The following is an 18,909-nucleotide window of genomic DNA, read 5'->3' as shown; positions in this document are numbered from 1 at the left end:
CTGGAGGGCCGCTGTTTTTGCATCTCTGTTTAAAACATGGTTTGTCTGCCAGACTATGAAACAAACCATGGCTTGTTTCTCCAAAGTTTGCTTTGTTTTCCAGCTGTTCTTGCCTCACTCCTTACTAGTTTAGTGTCTGAGGCGGGATGGTCAGGCACACCACAGTTAAGAATGGGTATTAGGTTCACATGAGTCATGATTAAAGTAAGGTGGTACGTAGGCTGAGACCCTATCTGCCTGCAGACTGTCTCCCCAGAGTGGTACATGCTCTGGTTATCTCCCGCTTGGACTACTGCAATGAGCTCTATGTGGGGCTACCTTTGAAGGTGACCCGGAAACTACAACTAATCCAGAATGCGGCAGCTAGACTGGTGACTGGGAGCGGCCGCCGAGACCATATAACACCGGTCTTGAAAGACCTACATTGGCTCCCAGTACGTTTCCTAGCACAATTCAAAGTGTTGGTGCTGACCTTTAAAGCCTTAAACGGCCTCGGTCCAATATATCTGAAGGAGCGTCTCATCCCCCATCGTTCTGCCCGGACACTGAGGTCCAGCTCCGAGGGCCTTCTGACGGTTCCCTCACTGCAAGAGGCCAAGTTACAGGGAACCAGGCAGAGGGCTTTCTTGGTAGTGGCGCCCGCCCTGTGGAACACCCTCCCATCAGATGTCAAAGCGATAAACATCTACCTGACATTCAGAAGACATCTGAAGGCAGCCCTGTTCAGGGAAGTTTTTAATATGTGACATTTTAGTGTATCTTTCATCTTTGTTGGAAGCCGCCCAGAGTGGCTGGGTAAACCCAGCCAGATAGGCGGGGTACAAATAATAAATTATTATTATTATTATTATAACCCAAAGCTCATAAACCAGAAACAAACCATGGTTTCAGATTGTTGTTTGTCAGCAGGAAACAACCCTTGCTTAAGCTGCTGGGCAATGCTCACACATAATGTTAAGCTACATTTGAATGCAGCACGGTTTAATAAGCTATGGTCATGCATTAGAATAATAGAATTGCCGAGTTGGAAGCGACCCTCAGGATCACCTAGTCAAGGAGAACTACTTGAAAATGATTTACAGATGGTATTTAACTCCGAGTAGGCTTGCTGAGATGTAGAAGACTGAATCAGATAAGTGCTGGAGATTCAAAGAGCTGAAGGGAACGTACTTTCATATGTGGTGGACCTGAAAAGGGGTAAAAGAATATTGGGAAATACAGCGGTACCTCAGGTTACAAACGCTTAGGGTCACAAACGCTTCAGGTTACAGACTCTGCTAACCCGGAAGTAGTACCTCAGGTTAAGAACTTTACCTCAGGATGAGAACAGAAATTGTGTGGCGGTAGCGCAACAGCAGCAGGAGGCCCCATTAGCAAAAGTGGTACCTCAGATTAAGAACAGTTTCAGGTTAAGAACGGACCTCCAGAACAAATTAAGTTCTTAACCAGAGGTACCACTGTAATCCATAATGAACTGAAAAAATGTTTAAAAGTACAGTGGTACCTTGGTTTACGAACTTAATCGGTTCTGGAAGTCTATTCTTAGACCAAAGCCGTTCTTAAACCGAGGCACGCTTTCCCTAATGAGGCCTCCCGCTGGCAGTGCCCTTCCACCGTTTGGTTTCCGTTTGCAGACCAACGTAAAGTTTGCAAACCGGGACACTACTTCTGGTTTTGCGAAATTCATAAACTTAATAGCTAGTAAGCAGGGCTGTTCTTAAACTGAGGTACCACTGTACTTCCCCCCAAAAAACCCCGAGTCCTTTCTGTGGGGGATAATTCCCAGGTGTCAAAAAAGTTTTTTTTATGTATTCCATTACGGTGGCCCGTGTTTTGTTAGCCCCAAAATGGAAAATGAGCAACTTAAACTGATGGAATATGCGCAGCTTGTGAACCTAACATATAGAATAAGAGAAGGGGAGAACATACGTTTAAAGAAGATTGGAAAACATTTATTGAATATTTGTGGGGGAATTGTGTACACTTGAAAACATTGGCAGCATCAAGATAAATTCAACAGTGTCAACAAGTTTTGATGGCTGTAATATTGGAATACTGAATGGTTTAGTTTATGTAAAATATGCAGGGATTTATGATATGTAAAATGAAACATGGAAAGAGAAGAAGGGAAGTCATTGATATTTTAAGATTGCTTAAATGAGTATTTTAAATTGTAAAACAGAAAATTTAAATGTGTGTGTGTGTTTGTAAAAAGATTATCTAGTTCAACGCCCTGCATTGCAGGAATATGCAGCTGTCCTGTGACACCTTGGAGTTATCAGTCCCTCGCTCTAACCAACTCAGCTAACCAGTTATGTGTGTTCTAAACAGAGGGGGTGCGGTTTGACCTTTTAGAATTTTGTATGGTAATATTCAGTTATGCCACCAGAAGAACAGTTGCACTATGGTCCAAGGTCCTATTTTATTGCAGGGAATCAAATCCATAGATTCTAAAGTGTTCTATAGCCGTGCCTGTACTCCTTAACATTGTTTCTGTTAAAACAAAAAAAATTCCTTCCAGTAGCACCTTAAAGACCAACTAAGTCAGTTCTTGGTATGAGCTTTCGTGTGCATGCACACTTCTTCAGATACACTGAAACAGAAGTTTCCAGACCCTTCTATATAGTGAGAAGGTGAGGAGGGGTATTACTCAGAAGGGTGGTAGGAATGGGTGATTGGCAGATAGCTGTGATGAGCCTGTTGACGACTCTTAACGACTGCAACAGGTCTTACAGGAAAAAGCAAGGGGTGAAAAGGTGAAAAATGGCTTTGTCGTGTATAATGAGATAAGAATCCAAGGTCTTTGTTCAGACCAGGTTTCTCCATGGTTTTAAGTTTGGTGATAAGTTGTAATTCAGCAGCTTCTCTTTCCAGTCTATTTCTGAAATTTCTGAATATCTGAAGAAGTGTGCATGCACACGAAAGCTCATACCAAGAACTGACTTAGTTGGTCTTTAAGGTGCTACTGGAAGGAATTTTGTTTTGTTTTGACTATGGCAGACCAACACGGCTACCTATCTGTAATTGTTTCTGTTGTAAGGGCTACTCATGGGAGACAAAATAACTACCCGCAGGACAGTGATAAGGAAGAGCACACATTTTATTCACACATGCTATCAGCAAGGATGTGGGCTCAAGCCTGAGATAAATGGTTATGCAAAACACTAGGATGTGCCCAGACTTGTTCCGAACAGGAAAAACAATTAGTGCCCCTAGCAATGTCACACCTGTGGGGAAGGAAGCAGATGGAAAACTATTAGCATGAGTGGCGCTGTGGGTTAAACCACAGAGCCTAGGGCTTGCTGATCAGAAGGTTGGTGGTCCAAATCCCCGTGATGGGGTGAGCTCCTGTTGCTCGGTCCCTGCTCTTGCCAACATAGCAGTTCGAAATCACGTCAAGTGCAAGTAGATAAATAGGTACCACTCCAGCAGGAAGGTAAACGGTGTTTCCGTGCACTGCTCTGGTTCGCCAGAAGTGGCTTAGCCATGCTGGCCACATGACCTGGAAGCTGTACGCTGGCTCCCTCGGCCAATAAAGCGAGATGGGCGCCGCAACCCCAGAGTCGGCCACGACTGGACCTAATGGTCTGGGGTCCCTTTACCTTTTAATCCCATTCAGATAGGAATGCCAACCTATTAAGCTGACTCCCTTTTCTCTTTCCTGTTGGCCTCTAGGTGTCAAGGATGGACGCTGAGGATGACCCGTTGTTGCAAGATGCTTGGGTAAATGAGGAAGAGGAGGTAACCACCGGCCCCCGCAAGAGAACGGAAGGGCTGCAGCTCTGTGGGAAGTGCCAGTGGAATCCCAGGCCACGGACTCCAGCCACAGCTGTGCCTACCTCTAGTTTTTGGAATGCCGTGGGTTGGGTCTTCACCAACCCCTACTCGGCCAGCCTCATCCTCTTCTTGGGCTGTGCCATCCCAACCACCCTAGCCATTGTCATGTTCCTGCACTATCCAGCTCTGGACATCGACATCTCGTACAACGCCTTCGAGATCCGCAACCACGAGTCCTCCCAGCGCTTTGATGCCCTGGCCTCGGCCCTCAAGTCCCAGTTTGGGTCCTGGGGCCGCAACCGCCGGGACCTGACGGACTTCAACTCGGAGACTTTGCAGAAGCTGATCTTTGAGCAGCTGCAGCACCTTCACCGCAATGCCTCGCGGCCGGCTGGCACTGCAAAGCGGAAGCGCAGAAGCCTAAACCAAGAGAGGACTAGCCCCTCACTCCAGAGTCAATCCGGTTTGGCCAACCAAACCTCCCGCCAGCCACGGAGTGCCCTGTCCCACTGGGAATACTCAAATGCGGTCGTGAGCACCAACACACAAACCCATGCACACTGGCGCATCGAGCTCATTTTCCTGGCCCGTGGAGACGCTGAGAACAACATCTTCACCTCCGAGCGCCTGGTCACCATCCACGAGATTGAGCGCAAAATCATGGACCACCCTCACTTCCGGGACTTTTGCTGGAAGCCCCATGAGGTCCTTAAGGATCTCCCGCTGGGTTCCTACTCCTACTGTTCCCCTCCTAGCTCTCTCATGACTTACTTCTTCCCCACGGAGAGGGGTGGGAAGATCTACTACGATGGCCTAGGGCAGGATCTGGCTGACATTCAAGGTGAGAATTGTTGGGTCACAGCACCGGCCCAACCATTGGGCAGACAAAATGCTTTGCTTTGAGATATCCGGCCAGTTGTTGGTGCTCTTGGGATCTCATATGGCCTTGCAAATAAGTTCATAAAAGCTTGCCAGGCTATCGGTTCCTGCTGTGTTTATGCCCTGATTAAAATCTTTCCTGGTGAGGAAACTGTGGTACTCCAAGTGACTACGTTCTGCCACTAGGTGTCGCTATAATGCACTTGGCACAGCTAGCATATCTCTCTTGCTCCCCGCAGACACAAGGGCTGGATTTTTGCCCTAACCTTTACATCACGGGGTGGGGGAACATCTGTGGCCTTCCAGATGTTGTTGGACTCTATCCCTCAATGAAGGAGCCTGTTATGGGGGCGCCTGGTTGTGCCCCCTCAGAAATGTTTGCCTGGCACCATAAGCCCCCTGGAAGCTACTCTAGACCAAACTAGAGCATTGGTTCAGTATTGTCCACACTGACTGGCAGTGGCTCTGGGGGCAGGTCTCTTTTCCAACCCTACCTGGAGTTGCCAGAGATCTTCTGTAATAGTTGGGTCTCTCCCACAGAAGCGAGACAACTCCGGCAGTAATCAACTCAGGTTTATTGCTCAAAACACACAAATCACTCTGGAGCTCAGTCACTCAGCATCTGCTTCCAAATTAGCTGTTGCCGAGTCTGAGTTCTGCCTCTTCCTCTTCCCACATTTAAAGCCCCACTTTCGCTTCCTTTCCTGTTCACGCCTCTTATTAATTCTTGCGCTCCTACGCATCATGGGATGGGCTATTTCCAGTGGCCCTCCCTCTGAGTCCAAGCTTAAACTGTCAGTCTGCGTCTTCCCCCTTGAACTCCTTCCTTCCTTCTCCATGTTCTCGGAGCTCAGACTTCTACTGCAATGTGCTCTGTGTGGGGCTACCTTTCAAGGTGACCCGGGAACTACAGCTAATCTAGAATGTGGCAGCAAGACTGGTGACTGGGAGTGGCCGCCAAGACCACATAACACCGGTCTTGAAAGACCTACATTGGCTCCCAAAGTTTCCAAGCACAATTCAAAGTGTTGGTGCTGTCCTTTAAACCCCTAAACAGCCTCAGTCCATTATACCTGAAGGAGCGTCTCCACCCCCATCGTTCTGCCCGGACACTGAGTTCCAGTGCCGAGGGCCTTCTGGCCTTTCCCTCTCTGCGAAAAGCAAAGCTACAGGGAACCAGGCAGAGGGCCTTCTCAGTAGTGGTGCCCACCCTGTGGAACGCCCTCCCACCAGATGTCAAAGAGAAAAACAACTACCAGACTTTTAGAAGACATCTGAAGGCAGCCCTGTTTAGGGAAGCTTTTAATGTTTAATAGACTATTGTATTTTAATATTCTGTTGGAAGCTGCCCAGAGTGGCTGGGTAAACCCAGCCAAATGGGTGGGGTATAAATAATAAATTATTATTATATTATTATTATTAACTAGGCTGCTCCTCCCTCATTCCACATTCCTGCCTAATCACCTCCTCCTGTCTCTCCATGCTCTCCCTCTCTGTCAGCAATGGGACGCAGCTGACACTTTCTGTTCTACCCCTGAGCCAGGGTCCATCTCTTGCCACTTGGTCCTTTTAACTAGACATGGCAGGGGTTGAACCCAGGACCCTCCAGCATGCAAAGCTGGTGCTCTAACACTGAGCCATGGTTTCCCTATGAAAACCTCTGGTCTCTCTCTACCTGCCCCAAGGTTCGCTGGAGCTTGCAATGACCCACCCAGAGTTCTACTGGTATGTGGATGAGGGTCTGTCGGTGGAGAACCGGAAGAGTTCCCTCCTACGCAGTGAGATCCTCTTTGGTGCTCCGCTACCAAGCTACTACTCAGTGGAGGACCGGTGGGAAGAACAACGGAGGAAGTTCCAGAGCTTCGTGGTCACCTATGTGGCTTTGCTGGCCAAACAATCCACCAGGTGAGCAAGGAAGGATGGGCCCTGCCTTTTCGCAGCTGCTGGAGGGCAGGCAGCATGACCCTAGACTGATCCGCTGCCCTTGGTGGGCAAGGAGATATGATTTCCAGCAGCTGGTTACTGTTGTTACTGGCAGGGACTGGCAGGACACAGACGAGTGTGCATTGGGGTAAGGGGATGGGGGCTGCAGTCTGACTTGGGAGAGGTGGGGCAGTGATTTGGGGGGACCTGTACCAGCCAGGAGGTGAGAATTGGAGACAGGGAGTGGAGGATGGAGTGCAGGAAGGGTCAGAAGAAGAGGAGGAAGAGGCAGGGCTAGGAAATGAACGGTCAGGGACTCCCCAAGCCTCTCCTGCACCACTGTCTCCCAGAACCGGGAGGGGAGTGAAGAGAGAAGAGCAGAGGCAGCTTCCACAGGGGCGCAGTCTCCACCTGGGTCCATGCAGCCTGTTGGGGGGGTACATAAACAGGGGGAGGGGGAGCAGCCCCCTGTTGCTGCAACTGCAGCATAGAGCTCAGCCCTGGGAATAGCTGTTCTGTGTGTGGTTATTCGGAGCCGTAGAACTCCAAAGTGTCTGCTTTTGACAATGAACAGCTAACTATCTGTCGTGGGCATTCCTTCGGCTGGGGAATGCCTTTGACAGTTGCCTCTGACTAGGGAGGAAGAGCAATGTCACCATGGGTAGCAGCCATGGAGAGCCTCCTGCTTCGTGATGGCTGGGGAGGGCAGTGGGAACAGACGCAACAGTTGAGACGCAGATAACCTCAAACCTGCTGGCCCAGTGTGGTCCTCCAGTGTGGTGTAGTGGTTAAGAGCGATAGACTTGTAATCTGGGGAACTGGGTTCGTGTCTCCGCTCCTCCACATGCAGCTGCTGGGTGACCTTGGGCCAGTCACACTTCTGTGAAGTCTCTTAGCCCCACTCACCTCACAGAGTGTTTGTTATGGGGGAGGAAGGGAAATGAGAATGTTAGCCGCTTTGAGACTCCTTCGGGTAGTGATAAAGCGGGATATCAAATCCAAACTCTTCTTCTTCTTCTTCTTCTTCTTCTTCTTCTTCTTCTTCTTCTTCTATGTCTGTCCCGCAGGACTCTCCCCAGCGATACCTCTCACTGGCCCTGTTTTGGCCCTTCCTGGAGGGTTTTTGGGTGGCTGGGATGCACTCTTGAACTCTGCTAATACTTCTTCCTTGAACGAATGGAGGATTGAGAGGGATGGAGGAAAGAGGATTGAGGCTGGGCACAGTGCTTGAGGCAGATCTGGCAAGGGAACAGGCGAGGGAACAGGCTCTTTTCTCTCTCCTGTGGTTCAGACTTTATCAACTCTCTCATTTTAATTATCTGGGATTAGCTTTGCTTGAAGACTCTTTTTGCAGGCGAGCTGGGCAATTGGGGTGTGTGTGTATCACAGCTCTCCACGTCAGCCACTCCATCTCCCGAATCCTCTCACTCATTTTCCTCCCCCGTGCGGTTTAATATAATGAAAATACCGATTAGGATTCCAGGTGGGATCCATGGCTTTGGGAGTCAGCAAGCTAAGCTCCAGAGGGAAGTGGGGGAAAGAAGCAATAAGACTCTTCTCTTGCTCTCAGCAATCGCTCTCTTGAGAGCGTAATCCTGCTGCTCTCAGCTGGGAAGGGATGCTCTCTGCAACAGGGGCGGAAGGCAGAGAGGGCCGGCAGTGAGCAGAGATAGAGCCGTCAACAGGACTCCTTGCTGGGTTCTCCAAGGGCAACCTTGGGACTGAGGAGAGAGAGGAAGATGAGGAAGGCAACCACACTGGGCTGGGTGTAAGTAGGAAGACAAGCAGATGGGGGCTGGCTGAGATCCAGCTGAGGTTGGTGGGGCAGTTTTTAATAAATAAATAGACTAGGTTGGTGGTGTAATAAACGAAAATCTGCCCTTATTCCCTTATGGGATGCACAAGAGCCCTTATAGAGTCCTTTGTAGGTTCTCCATCGGATGGAGAAAATAACAGAGGCCAACCAAAGAATATTGAGAAGCAAAGCAGCTAGTAAGCCTGATCTTTATTGAACTGTTGCAACAGGGTGCCCCCTTCACACGCAGTAGAAGGAGGAGGACCCCGAACCAAGGTGTGCCCGCTCTTATATAGACATTTTAAATTGCCCACCCTGGAGTCCAAGACCACCCCCAGAAACATCATACCAACATCACAGAAAGGGGTGGTCTACAACAGAAATCTGAGTGCATTGTTTACCAGAAATCTTTTGTTTACCTCCTGTCTGGCAGGTTACCTGTTAATTCTTACTTGATTGGATACCCTGGGGAGCCTGACCAGTCTTTTGTAATGATAAATACTTAGTTCCTGAGCCAGGTCACAGGCTCACCCTATTCATACACAGGGTATAAGACAGGATTTGTGAATGAAAAGACAATGGGGAGGCTTTTCCATTTTCCTTGACCTTGCAGAGAAATCATTTGGTCAGTTTGGGAGTCAAAATGGTTTCCGGGCTGTTTTCCTGTGCTGCTTCAGACATGTGGTTTATATATTTATGTATGTGTCTGCTTGGTACATTTATGAACATTTATTATATATATGACCTTATTTTTTTTATTTTAGTGGGTTGGCTGAAGGCAGACATGAGATGGGAAAGGCAGTGCTGTATTTGCCACAAGGGGGGGGGGGCAACCTCCCACAGGTTTTCTCTTGCTAACTGACATCTTCCTCTGACCCACCAGTCAAGAGTTGAGCCAGGGTTAGCTGTGGGAGGTAGAGAAATGGGTGACGAGAGCAACACAGCCCCTATTTTCAGCACTTGTAGGCTGACTAGAGATGAAGACGTGGGGTCAGTGGCGTAGCGTGGGGGCTGCAGGGGGGCCCGGCTGCACCGGGCGCAACATCTGGGGGTTAGGGTTAGGGGGCGCAAATCCACGGGTTAGGGGGCGCAAATTACTTGCCTTGCCCCGGGTGCTGACAACCCATGCTACGCCACTGTGTGGGGTTGGTATTGTTATAAGAAAAAGCGGCTCCCTTTCCCTTATGGGGTATTCCAGAGCCCGTATAGAGTCCTTGAGGGTTCCCTCTCGGTAGGAGGAAACAACAGAGGCCAACCAGAGTATATTTGAGAAGCAAAGTGGCTAATAAGCCTGATCTTTATTCAAGGAACTGTTGCAACAGGGTCCCCACTCGCCACACACAGGAAGGAGAACCCTGAACAATGGTGTGCAAGCCCCTATGCGCACATTTGAAATTGCCCACCCTGTAGCCCAACCCCCCCCCAAAAAAAACCCACATACATACATCACAGAAGGAGGCAGTCTCCAGCAGAAATCCTGCCTTTCAGGATTCTTGATAACGGTCACTGATGCATTTACCTGGGCAGTCTGGCTCTTCTTTTGTGATGGGTTAATACTTTTGTTCCTGCCAACCTAACAGTTTGAAAGCACATCAAAGTGCAAGTAGATAAATAGCTAACGCTCCGGCAGGAAGGTAAACGGTGTTTCCGTGTGCTGCTCTGGTTCGCCAGAAGCAGCTTAGTCATGCTGGCCACATGACCCAGAAGCTGTATGCCGGCTCCCTCGGCCAATAAAGTGAGATGAGCGCCACAACCCCAGAGTCGGTCACAACTGGACCTAATGGTCAGGGGTCTCTTTACCTCTCCAATACTTTTGTTCCTGACTCCAGGTCACAGGCTCACCCTATTCATACACAAATGTGCCCTTGAGACAGGATTTGCAAGCAAAAAGGCAATGGGAAGGCTTTCCCTATTTGCCTCCCTTACTGCAGAGGAATATCTCAGGTCATTGGGAGAGTTAAAATGTTTTCAGAATTGCTCTCCTGTCCTATTTCAGACACATGGTTCATATATTTAGATATGTGTGCATTTATGAATATTTATTCTGTATTTGGAACCTTAAGTATTCAAAAGTGAAGATGGTAATCATAACTCTCCCCCCCCCCCCGGTTTCTTCCTAGCAAAGTCCAAGTGCTGTACGGTGGGACAGATTTGTTTGACTACGAAGTGAGGAAGACATTCAACAATGATATGTTGCTGGCTTTCATCAGCAGCAGCTGCATTGCAGTGTTGGTCTACATCCTGGCTTCCTGCTCAGGTAAGCTATGTCGGGAGCAAGGATAACCTAGAACACAAGGAGATCCCTCCTGGATTAAGCCAATGACTCACCTCATCCACAAACAGGACCCTGGGGCTCCAGAGCACTTTCTCCCTTCCTGTGGCATAGCCAGCATGCCTAGTAGCCATCAGTAGAAGAAGAAGAGTTTGGATTTGATATCCCGCTTTATCACTATCCGAAGGAGTCTCAAAGCGGCTAACATTCTCCTTTCCCTTCCTCCCCCACAACAAACACTGTGAGGTGAGTGGGGCTGAGAGACTTCAAAGAAGTGTGACTAGCCCAAGGTCACCCAGCAGCTGCATGTGGAGGAGCGGAGATGCGAACCCGGTTCACCAGATTATGAGTCTACTGCTCTTAACCACTACACCAAACTGGCTCTCTCCTGCATGAATTTGCCCAGTCCCAAAACAACACCGTGGAACAATGGTCAGCATAGCCAATGGTCAGAGATGATGGGGCTTGTAGCTTTGACTTAACACATCTGCCTCCTCTGCTGAGCTGGTGGTGTGTCCGTTGCTCCAAGTTCTGATGGGTGGTAAAGGTCAAGGTCAAGGTAAAGAGACCCCTGACCATTAGGTCCAGTCATGATCGACTCTGGGGTTGCGGCGCTTTATTGGGCAAGGGACCCGGCGTACAGCTTCTGGGTCATGTGGCCAGCATGACTAAGCCGCTTCTGATGAACCAGAGCAGCGCATGGAAACACCGTTTACCTTCCCGCCAGAGTGGTACCTATTTATCTACTTGCACTTTGAGGTGCTTTCGAACTGCTAGGTTGGCAGGAGCAGGGACCGAGCAACGGGAGCTCACCCCGTCACGGGGATTTGAACCGCCGACCTTCTGATCTGCAAGTCCTAGGCCCTGTAGTTTAACCCACAGTGCCGTGACACATTCTAAAACCCAGAGAGAACCTCAGCAATTGTATGGTCAATCTATCCAGAAGATAAATTCTGTATTGAAGTGTTAGTGATCTGACACGGGTTGCCCTTCCTGCCCCTGTTCCTTCCTTCTCTCCTTGTCTCTTACCGTATTTTTCGCTCTATAAGATGCACCAGACCACAAGACGCACCTAGTTTCAGGAGGAGGAAAACAAGAAAAAAAATATTCTGAATCTCAGAAGCCAGAACAGCAAGAGGGATCGCTGTGCAATGAAAGCAGCAATCCCTCTTGCTGTTCTGGCTTCTGGGATAGCTGTGCAGCCTGCATTCGCTCCATAAGACGCACACACATTTCCCCTTACTTTTTAGGAGGGAAAAAGTGAATCTTATAGAGCAAAAAATACGGTAAGTTCTTTGATGGCATGAGAACAGCCTACAATGTCCTAATCAGTTAGGAGGAAGAGATAGTGATGCGTACCTTCTTTGATGTTGGACACTGTTTTGAGAAAGTGAAGCTTTGGGAATAATACTTGCAATAATCTGCAAGTAGCCAGTAATGAATGATCTGCGCATAGCCAGTCAGGCAAGCCACAGGCTATCTAGCTATTTAGCTATCTATAATGGTTTGGGCACAGTTTCTGAGAAGCTTTTGCACGGACTGATCGGCCGCGGGACCATGCAAACAAAAGGCTAACGTGGGGGAGTCACTTTGCCACTTCTTGAGGGCTCCCAAGTGCTTGCTTGGTATGTATATATTGCTTGCTCTTTAGAATAAAATCTTTAATCTCACTCACTTGTGTTTTGCATTGCTTCTGAATCCAATTTCAAAGGAAGCACCTTGCATTTGGCAAGACAGCAATCAGGAGACCATCTCCTAACATTAGCTTCTGTGGATGAAGCTGGCAATCTCTGGACTGTTAACCAGCAACTGGGGAGACAGAGAAACGCTTGGCCAGCAGCTGTAACAATATACTTCCCCATCACCTCAGACACAAGGCTTTCCAGTTGTGTGTCTGTTCACAAAACCAACTGTGACACTTGTGGGCATGCATGTGCGGATACGCTTTTTGGGTGTTCTCTGTGCAAAGTGGTTTGCTTGATCTTTCGCTCTCTCTTCCTCCTCTTCCAGTGTTCCTCTCATTCTTTGGGATTGCTAGCATTGGGCTCAGTTGTCTTGTGGCGCTTTTCCTCTACCACGTCGTCTTTGGGATCCAGTACCTAGGAATCCTGAATGGAGTGGCTGCTTTTGTGATTGTGGGGATTGGTAAGTGGCCTAAACCTACCCAGATATCAAAAATCAGGCTGTGGCTCAGTGGCGGAGAATTTTCATTGCATGGAGAAGGTCCTGGGTTCAATCCTCAGGATCTCCAGGGATCCCCTTGCCTCAAACCCTAGAGAGCTGCTGCCATAGGTAGGCAAACTAAGGCCTGGGGGCCAGATCCGGCCCAATCGCCTTCTAAATCTGGCCCACAGACGGTCCGGGAATCAGCATGCTTTTACATGAGTAGAATGTGTCCATTTATTTAAAATGCATCTCTGGGTAATTTGTGGGGCATAGGAATTGGTTCATTTCCCCCCAAAAAATATAGTCCTCCCCCCCCCCACAAGGTCTGAGGGACACCTGCTGAAAAAGTTTGCTGACCCCTGGTGTAGACCATACTGAGTTAGATGGACCAATTGGCCTGACTCAGGATAAGGCAGCTTCATATGTCCCAGTGTCTTAAGAGGATGGGTGTAGGTCACTGGCAGAGCATCTGCTTTGCATGCAGAAGGTCCCATGTTCAATCCCCAGCATCTTCAGTTAGGGTCAGGAAAGACTCCTGCCAGAAGAGCTGCTGCCAGTCAGTGTGGACAGTACTGAACAAGATGGACCCAAGGGTCTAACTTGGCATCAGGTCACTCAACCGTCAATACACAGAAAACTTGATCTTGGAACGGACCTGGGCAACAGCTCACTTGGGAGATAGACATTCATAGCGGGGTAGGTTTTAATATTGTGGAGCCTGACATCAACAGAAGACCCTGCTGATTGATTCTGAGTAGGTTCTGATTGATCCCTTCTTCTCTGTGTGATCTCAGGTGTGGATGACGTGTTTGTTTTCATAAACACCTACCGGCAGGCCACACACTTGAAAGATCTCCACCTCCGCATGGTCCACACCATCCAGACAGCTGGCAAAGCCACCTTCTTTACCTCCTTGACCACAGCTGCGGCATACGCAGCCAACATTTTCTCCCAGGTAAGCATTTTCAGGAGAGCTTTGCTTATAACAAAACTTCGAAGGACGTGGAGCTTACCCGTGGCATTGCCACAGTGAAGAAATAATACAACACAAGCTTCACCACCCCTCACATAAAGGATAAAACAATGCTGTCCAGGGTTGTAAAGACTGCGGAGAGAATAAATGGGTGCGCTCTTCCCATGTTGGATCAAATCTATGCTTCCAGGTGCCATAAGAAAGCTGCAGAGATAGTGCAGGATAGTACGCATCTCGGAAATGATCTCTTTCAGCTTCTGCCTTCTGGAAGAAGGTACAGGGTTATAAAGACTAGGACTAGCCGCCTGAGAAACAGTTTTTATCCAAATGCGATTTTGGTTTTAAACGCAGTGTAAGGTAATCTCTGTGGGAGTATATTGTATTTAATTATGGGGTATCAGAGTTTTTAGGGGGTTAACCAGGCTGGAATAGCTAGGATAGCAGACTTGTTGGTTTTTGAATGTCTGATGTAGATTTTTTCAATTTTGTTGTTCTGTATGGCACAATGACAATAAAGATTATCATATTGTATCGTATCATATCATAAAGGTTTAAGGAATCGATGTTTAGTCTGAAGTCAACAGCCTGTGTTTTGTTCAGATGGCTGCTTTCCTTTCCCTTCTTTTCTTCATCTCACTCTCCTGCAAATGCACTGAGGCATTGGTCTGCCTCTTCAGTTCTGGCACATTTAAAATGAGCTTCGTTCTCCACCGCCCCCTTTACATCCTCCAGTTCTGCCTTTCCTTTCCCTCTCCTCTGCCCACCTGCTTTCCCTCGCCAGATCCTTCTAATCTCTTTCTTCCTTAACTTTTGTCCAGGCGTCCCCAAACTACCGTATTTTTTGCTCAATAAGACTCACTTTTTCCCTCCTAAAAAGTAAGGGGAAATGTGTGCATGTCTTATGGAGCGAATGCAGGCTGCACAGCTATCCCAGAAGCCAGAACAGCAAGAGGGATTGCTGCTTTCACTGCGCAGCGATCCCTCTTGCTGTTCTGGCTTCTGAGATTCAGAATATATTTTTTTCTTGTTTTCCTCCTCCAAAAACTAGGTGCGCCTTGTAGTCTGGTGCGTCTTATAGAGCGAAAAATACGGTAAGGCCCGAGGGACTTGTTTATCTGGCCCGTGGCAACCGCCGCCTGCTCTTACTGGTGCAGCACTGCGCAGCTGCCCACTTCCAGGTCAGAGGAGCACCGGAAATAGCTTGTGTGCATGCGCAAGTGTTATTTCTGGTGCACATCCGGGTCGGAGGAGGCCCGTGCACATGCGCACAAGCTATTTCCGGTGCTCCTCCGACCCGGAAGTGCGCCAGAAATAGCATGTGCACACACGTATGAGCACGCGCTCCCCCACCATCCGGCCCGCTGCGCAATCGACGCTAGAGACACCGGCCCAAGACGCGTTATGTTTGCTGACCCCTGTGTTTTGGCTCTCCTCCCCAGCCCCTTTTTCCCTTTCCAGATCCTTTGCATTGAGCCTTTCCCCTTTCCCTCTCCATTAGATCCAACCTTTACAGTGTCCTTTTCCCAAACAACAACAACCATCCCTTCTATTTCCCCTCCCCCCCTTTCTTCCCAGCTTCTCTGTGAGATGATATTTCTCTCTCTCTCTCTCTCTTTCTCTGGGCATGTTTAGCCTGGAGAAGAGGAGGTTAAGGGGTGATAGGATAGCCATGTTCAAATATATAAAAGGATGTCACATAGAGGAGGGAGAAAGGTTGTTTTCTGCTGCTCCAGAGAAGCGGACACGGAGCAATGGATCCAAACTACAAGAAAGAAGATTCCACCTAAACATTAGGAAGAACTTCCTGACAGTAAGAGCTGTTTGACAGTGGAATTTGCTGCCAAGGAGTGTGGTGGAGTCTCCTTCTTTGGAGGTCTTTAAGCAGAGGCTTGACAACCATATGTCAGGAGTGCTCTGATGGTGTTTCCTGCTTGGCAGGGGGTTGGACTCAATGGCCCTTGTGGTCTCTTCCAACTCTATGATTCTATGATTCTATGATTCTCTCTCTCTCTCTCTCTCTGTGTGTGTGTGTGTGTGTAAGAGAGAGAGAGAGAGAGAGAGAGAGAGAGAGAGAGAGGAGGCAAAGGAAATGAGTGACTCCTTCTTGTGTTAAGAGAGAGAAAGAGAGAGGAGCAACCTTTAAGAAACTATGACTCTTGGGAAGGTCTCGCTCCTGTCAATTAATTAGGTAAAAAAGGTAAAGGAACCCCTGACAGTTAAGTCCAGACGCGAATGACTCTGGCACTCATCTTGCTCTATAGGCCAAGGGAGCCGGTGTTTGTCCACAGACAGTTTTTCCAGATCATGTGGCTAGCATGACTAAGCCGCTTCTGGCGAACCAGAGCAGCACACGGAAATGCCGTTTACCCTCCCGCTGGAGTGGTACCTATTTATCTACTTGCACTTTGACGTGCTTTCGAACTGCTTGGTTGCCAGGAGCAGGGACCGAGCAACGGGGGCTCACCCCATCACGGAGGTTCAAACCGCTGACCTTCCGATCGGCAAGCCCTAGGCTCAGTGGTTTAGATCACAGCACCACCCGCGACCCCAATTAGTTAGACTCACCCCTAGCTGCAAACAGAATTGAAATCCACCTCCACCTCTCCTTTTTTCTGCAGATCCCCGCTGTCCATGATTTTGGCCTCTTCATGTCCCTGATCATTTCCTGCTGCTGGGTGGCAGTCCTTTTCATCATGCCTGCAGCCCTCGGGGTCTGGTCCCTCTACTTGTCACCCTTGGAGAATGCCTGCCAAGCGAGGTGAGGTTTGTTGACTCAGCTGTCAGAGGGGAGCTTGCAGAGGACAGCTGGTCGCATGGTCTAATGGCTGAACAATTGTGATATCTGAGAGCTAGTATGGCATAGTGGTTAGGGTGTTGGACTAGGACTTGGGAGACCAGGGTTCAGATCCCCACTCTGGGGGGGACCTCACTGGGCGACTGGGAGCCATTCGCTGCCTCTCAGCTTAACCCTGTGGAAGAGGCATGGTGACAAAAGGGACCCCAGGTTGGTTTTCACCGAGACCATATAACACCGGTCCTGAAAGACCTACATTGGCTCCCAGTACGTTTCCGAGTACAATTCAAAGTGTTGGTGCTGACCTTGAAAGCCCTAAACGGCCTCGGCCCAGTAGACTTAAAGGAGTACCTCCACCCCTATCATCCAGCCCTGACACTGAGGTCCAGCTCTGAGGGTCTTCTGGCGGTTCCCTCACTGCGAGAAGTGAGGTTACAGGGAACCAGGCAGAGGGTCTTCTCGGTAGTGGCGCCCACCCTGTGGAACGCCCTCCCTTCAGATGTCAAGGAAATAAACAACTATCTGACTTTTAGAAGACATCTGAAGGCAGGGAGGTTTTAATGTTTGATGTTTTATTGTGTTTTTAAGATTCTGTTGGGAGCTGCCCAGAGTGTCTGGGGAAACCCAGCCAGGTGGGCGGGGTATAAATAAATTATTATTATTGTTATTATTGTTATTGTTGTTGTTGTTATTATTATTATTATTATTATTATTATTATTATTATTAATGCCTAAGGAAAGCACACCTATTCAGCCTCAAAAACCTGTCTGAAAAAGAGGATGTAATAATATTGGCCTTCCCTGGAAGGTCGTTGTAAGGCAAGGGCTGGGAGCTTGGGGCATTCCTTTTGTTTGTCACGGATTGGTTGGACACAGACGAATGGTGGGAGAAACCAGATGGGGAACCACCAAGGAAAAGAGGCTCAGAGGTCGGGGAGCGGTACTGGGAGGATGCTGAGTGGTCAGATGGAGAAGACTGGGGAGAGGACGTGTCGGAAGTTGAAGAGGTGGCAGAGCTTAGTGAGCTGGGAGAGTCTGTAGCAGGAAAAGTTCAGGATCAGAGATGGAAGCTGAAGCAGGGGAGGTGGGAGGTCAACAGGCAGCAATGAGCTCCCTTCCCTCCTTGTCTCCCAGAACCAGAAAAGGCATGAAAAGGGTGGAGCAGAGGTTGGCTGCCTGCGGGTGTAGTCCTCAATTGCTTGGGGAAAGCCCTGGAGAGGAGGGGACTTAGAGGGCTGCAGGGAGGCAGGGATTTTTAATCTCGACAACCGATCCATGGGGCATGACCTACCAGGCTGTGCTCATTAGGCCTGACACTCCACCAAGTCGGTGCAGACCATGTTCTTTCTAATAAAGAGTTAACTCCAACTTGCACAGTGTGATTTGCTGCCGGCTCACCCCAGACAACTGTTGCTGGACTGCAACTCCTTTCATCCCTGAATATTGGCACTGCCAGCTGGGGTTGATGAGACCCCCACGGTCAGAGGCAGTGATGCTTCTGACTACCAGTTGTTGGTACCCTCAGGAGGGGAGGGTGGTCTTGTGTTCGAATCCTGCTTGCAGGTTTCCCACAGGTTGGCCACCGTGAGAACAGGATGCTGGACTAGATGGGCGATTGGCCTGATTCAGGACTTCTTATGCTCTTAGTTGGAGTCCAACAACATGAGGATGCAATTCTGGGCTGCATCAATAGGAGTATAGCATCTCGATCAAGGGAAGTAATAGTGCCACTGTATTCTGCTCTGGTCAGACCTCACCTGGAGTACTGTGCCCAGTTCTGGGCACCACAGTTCAAGAAGGACACTGACAAAGTGGAACGTGTCCAGAGGAGGGCAACCAAAATGGTCAAAGGCCTGGAAACGATGCCTTATGAGGAACGGCTAAGGGAGCTGGGCATGTTTAGCCTGGAGAAGAGGAGGTTAAGGGGTGATATGATAGCCATGTTCAAATATATAAAAGGATGTCACATAGAGGAGGGAGAAAGGTTGTTTTCTGCTGCTCCAGAGAAGCGGACACGGAGCAATGGATCCAAACTACAAGAAAGAAGATTCCACCTAAACATTGGGAAGAACTTCCTGATAGTAAGAGCTGTTCGACAGTGGAATTTGCTGCCAAGGAGTGTGGTGGAGTCTCCTTCTTTGGAGGTCTTTAAGCAGAGGCTTGACAACCATATGTCAGGAGTGCTCTGATGGTGTTTCCTGCTTGGCAGGGGGTTGGACTCGATGGCCCTTGTGGTCTCTTCCAACTCTATGATTCTATGATTCTATGAGGAAGGCTGCGAGTTCTCGAACCCTGCCTTCCAACTGGCTGGACTCCAACTCCAATTAGCC

The 18,909-nt window shown here is 48.9% G+C and overlaps 1 protein-coding gene across 4 annotated transcripts in view; it reads left to right on the top strand.

Annotated features, from left to right (window-relative positions):
* The window catches only part of DISP3 (dispatched RND transporter family member 3), a 93,131-nt gene that overhangs the window by 38,989 nt on the left and 35,233 nt on the right, over positions 1-18,909 (top strand). For all 4 annotated transcript variants that reach the window (XM_083750153.1, XM_083750152.1, XM_083750155.1 and 1 more), the window contains exons 2-7: positions 3,676-4,618; positions 6,342-6,561; positions 10,495-10,631; positions 12,657-12,791; positions 13,607-13,767; positions 16,404-16,543. In XM_083750153.1, coding sequence (XP_083606279.1) covers positions 3,676-4,618; positions 6,342-6,561; positions 10,495-10,631; positions 12,657-12,791; positions 13,607-13,767; positions 16,404-16,543 — 1,736 coding nt within the window. The remainder of the gene's footprint in view (positions 1-3,675; positions 4,619-6,341; positions 6,562-10,494; positions 10,632-12,656; positions 12,792-13,606; positions 13,768-16,403; positions 16,544-18,909) is intronic.

The sequence above is a fragment of the Podarcis gaigeae genome, assembly GCF_964106915.1.
Source record: "Podarcis gaigeae genome assembly, chromosome: 8".
Lineage (NCBI taxonomy): Eukaryota > Metazoa > Chordata > Lepidosauria > Squamata > Lacertidae > Podarcis > Podarcis gaigeae.
The sequence above is the reverse complement of the archived record's forward strand: the minus strand, read 5'-3'. Positions and strand labels throughout refer to the sequence as shown.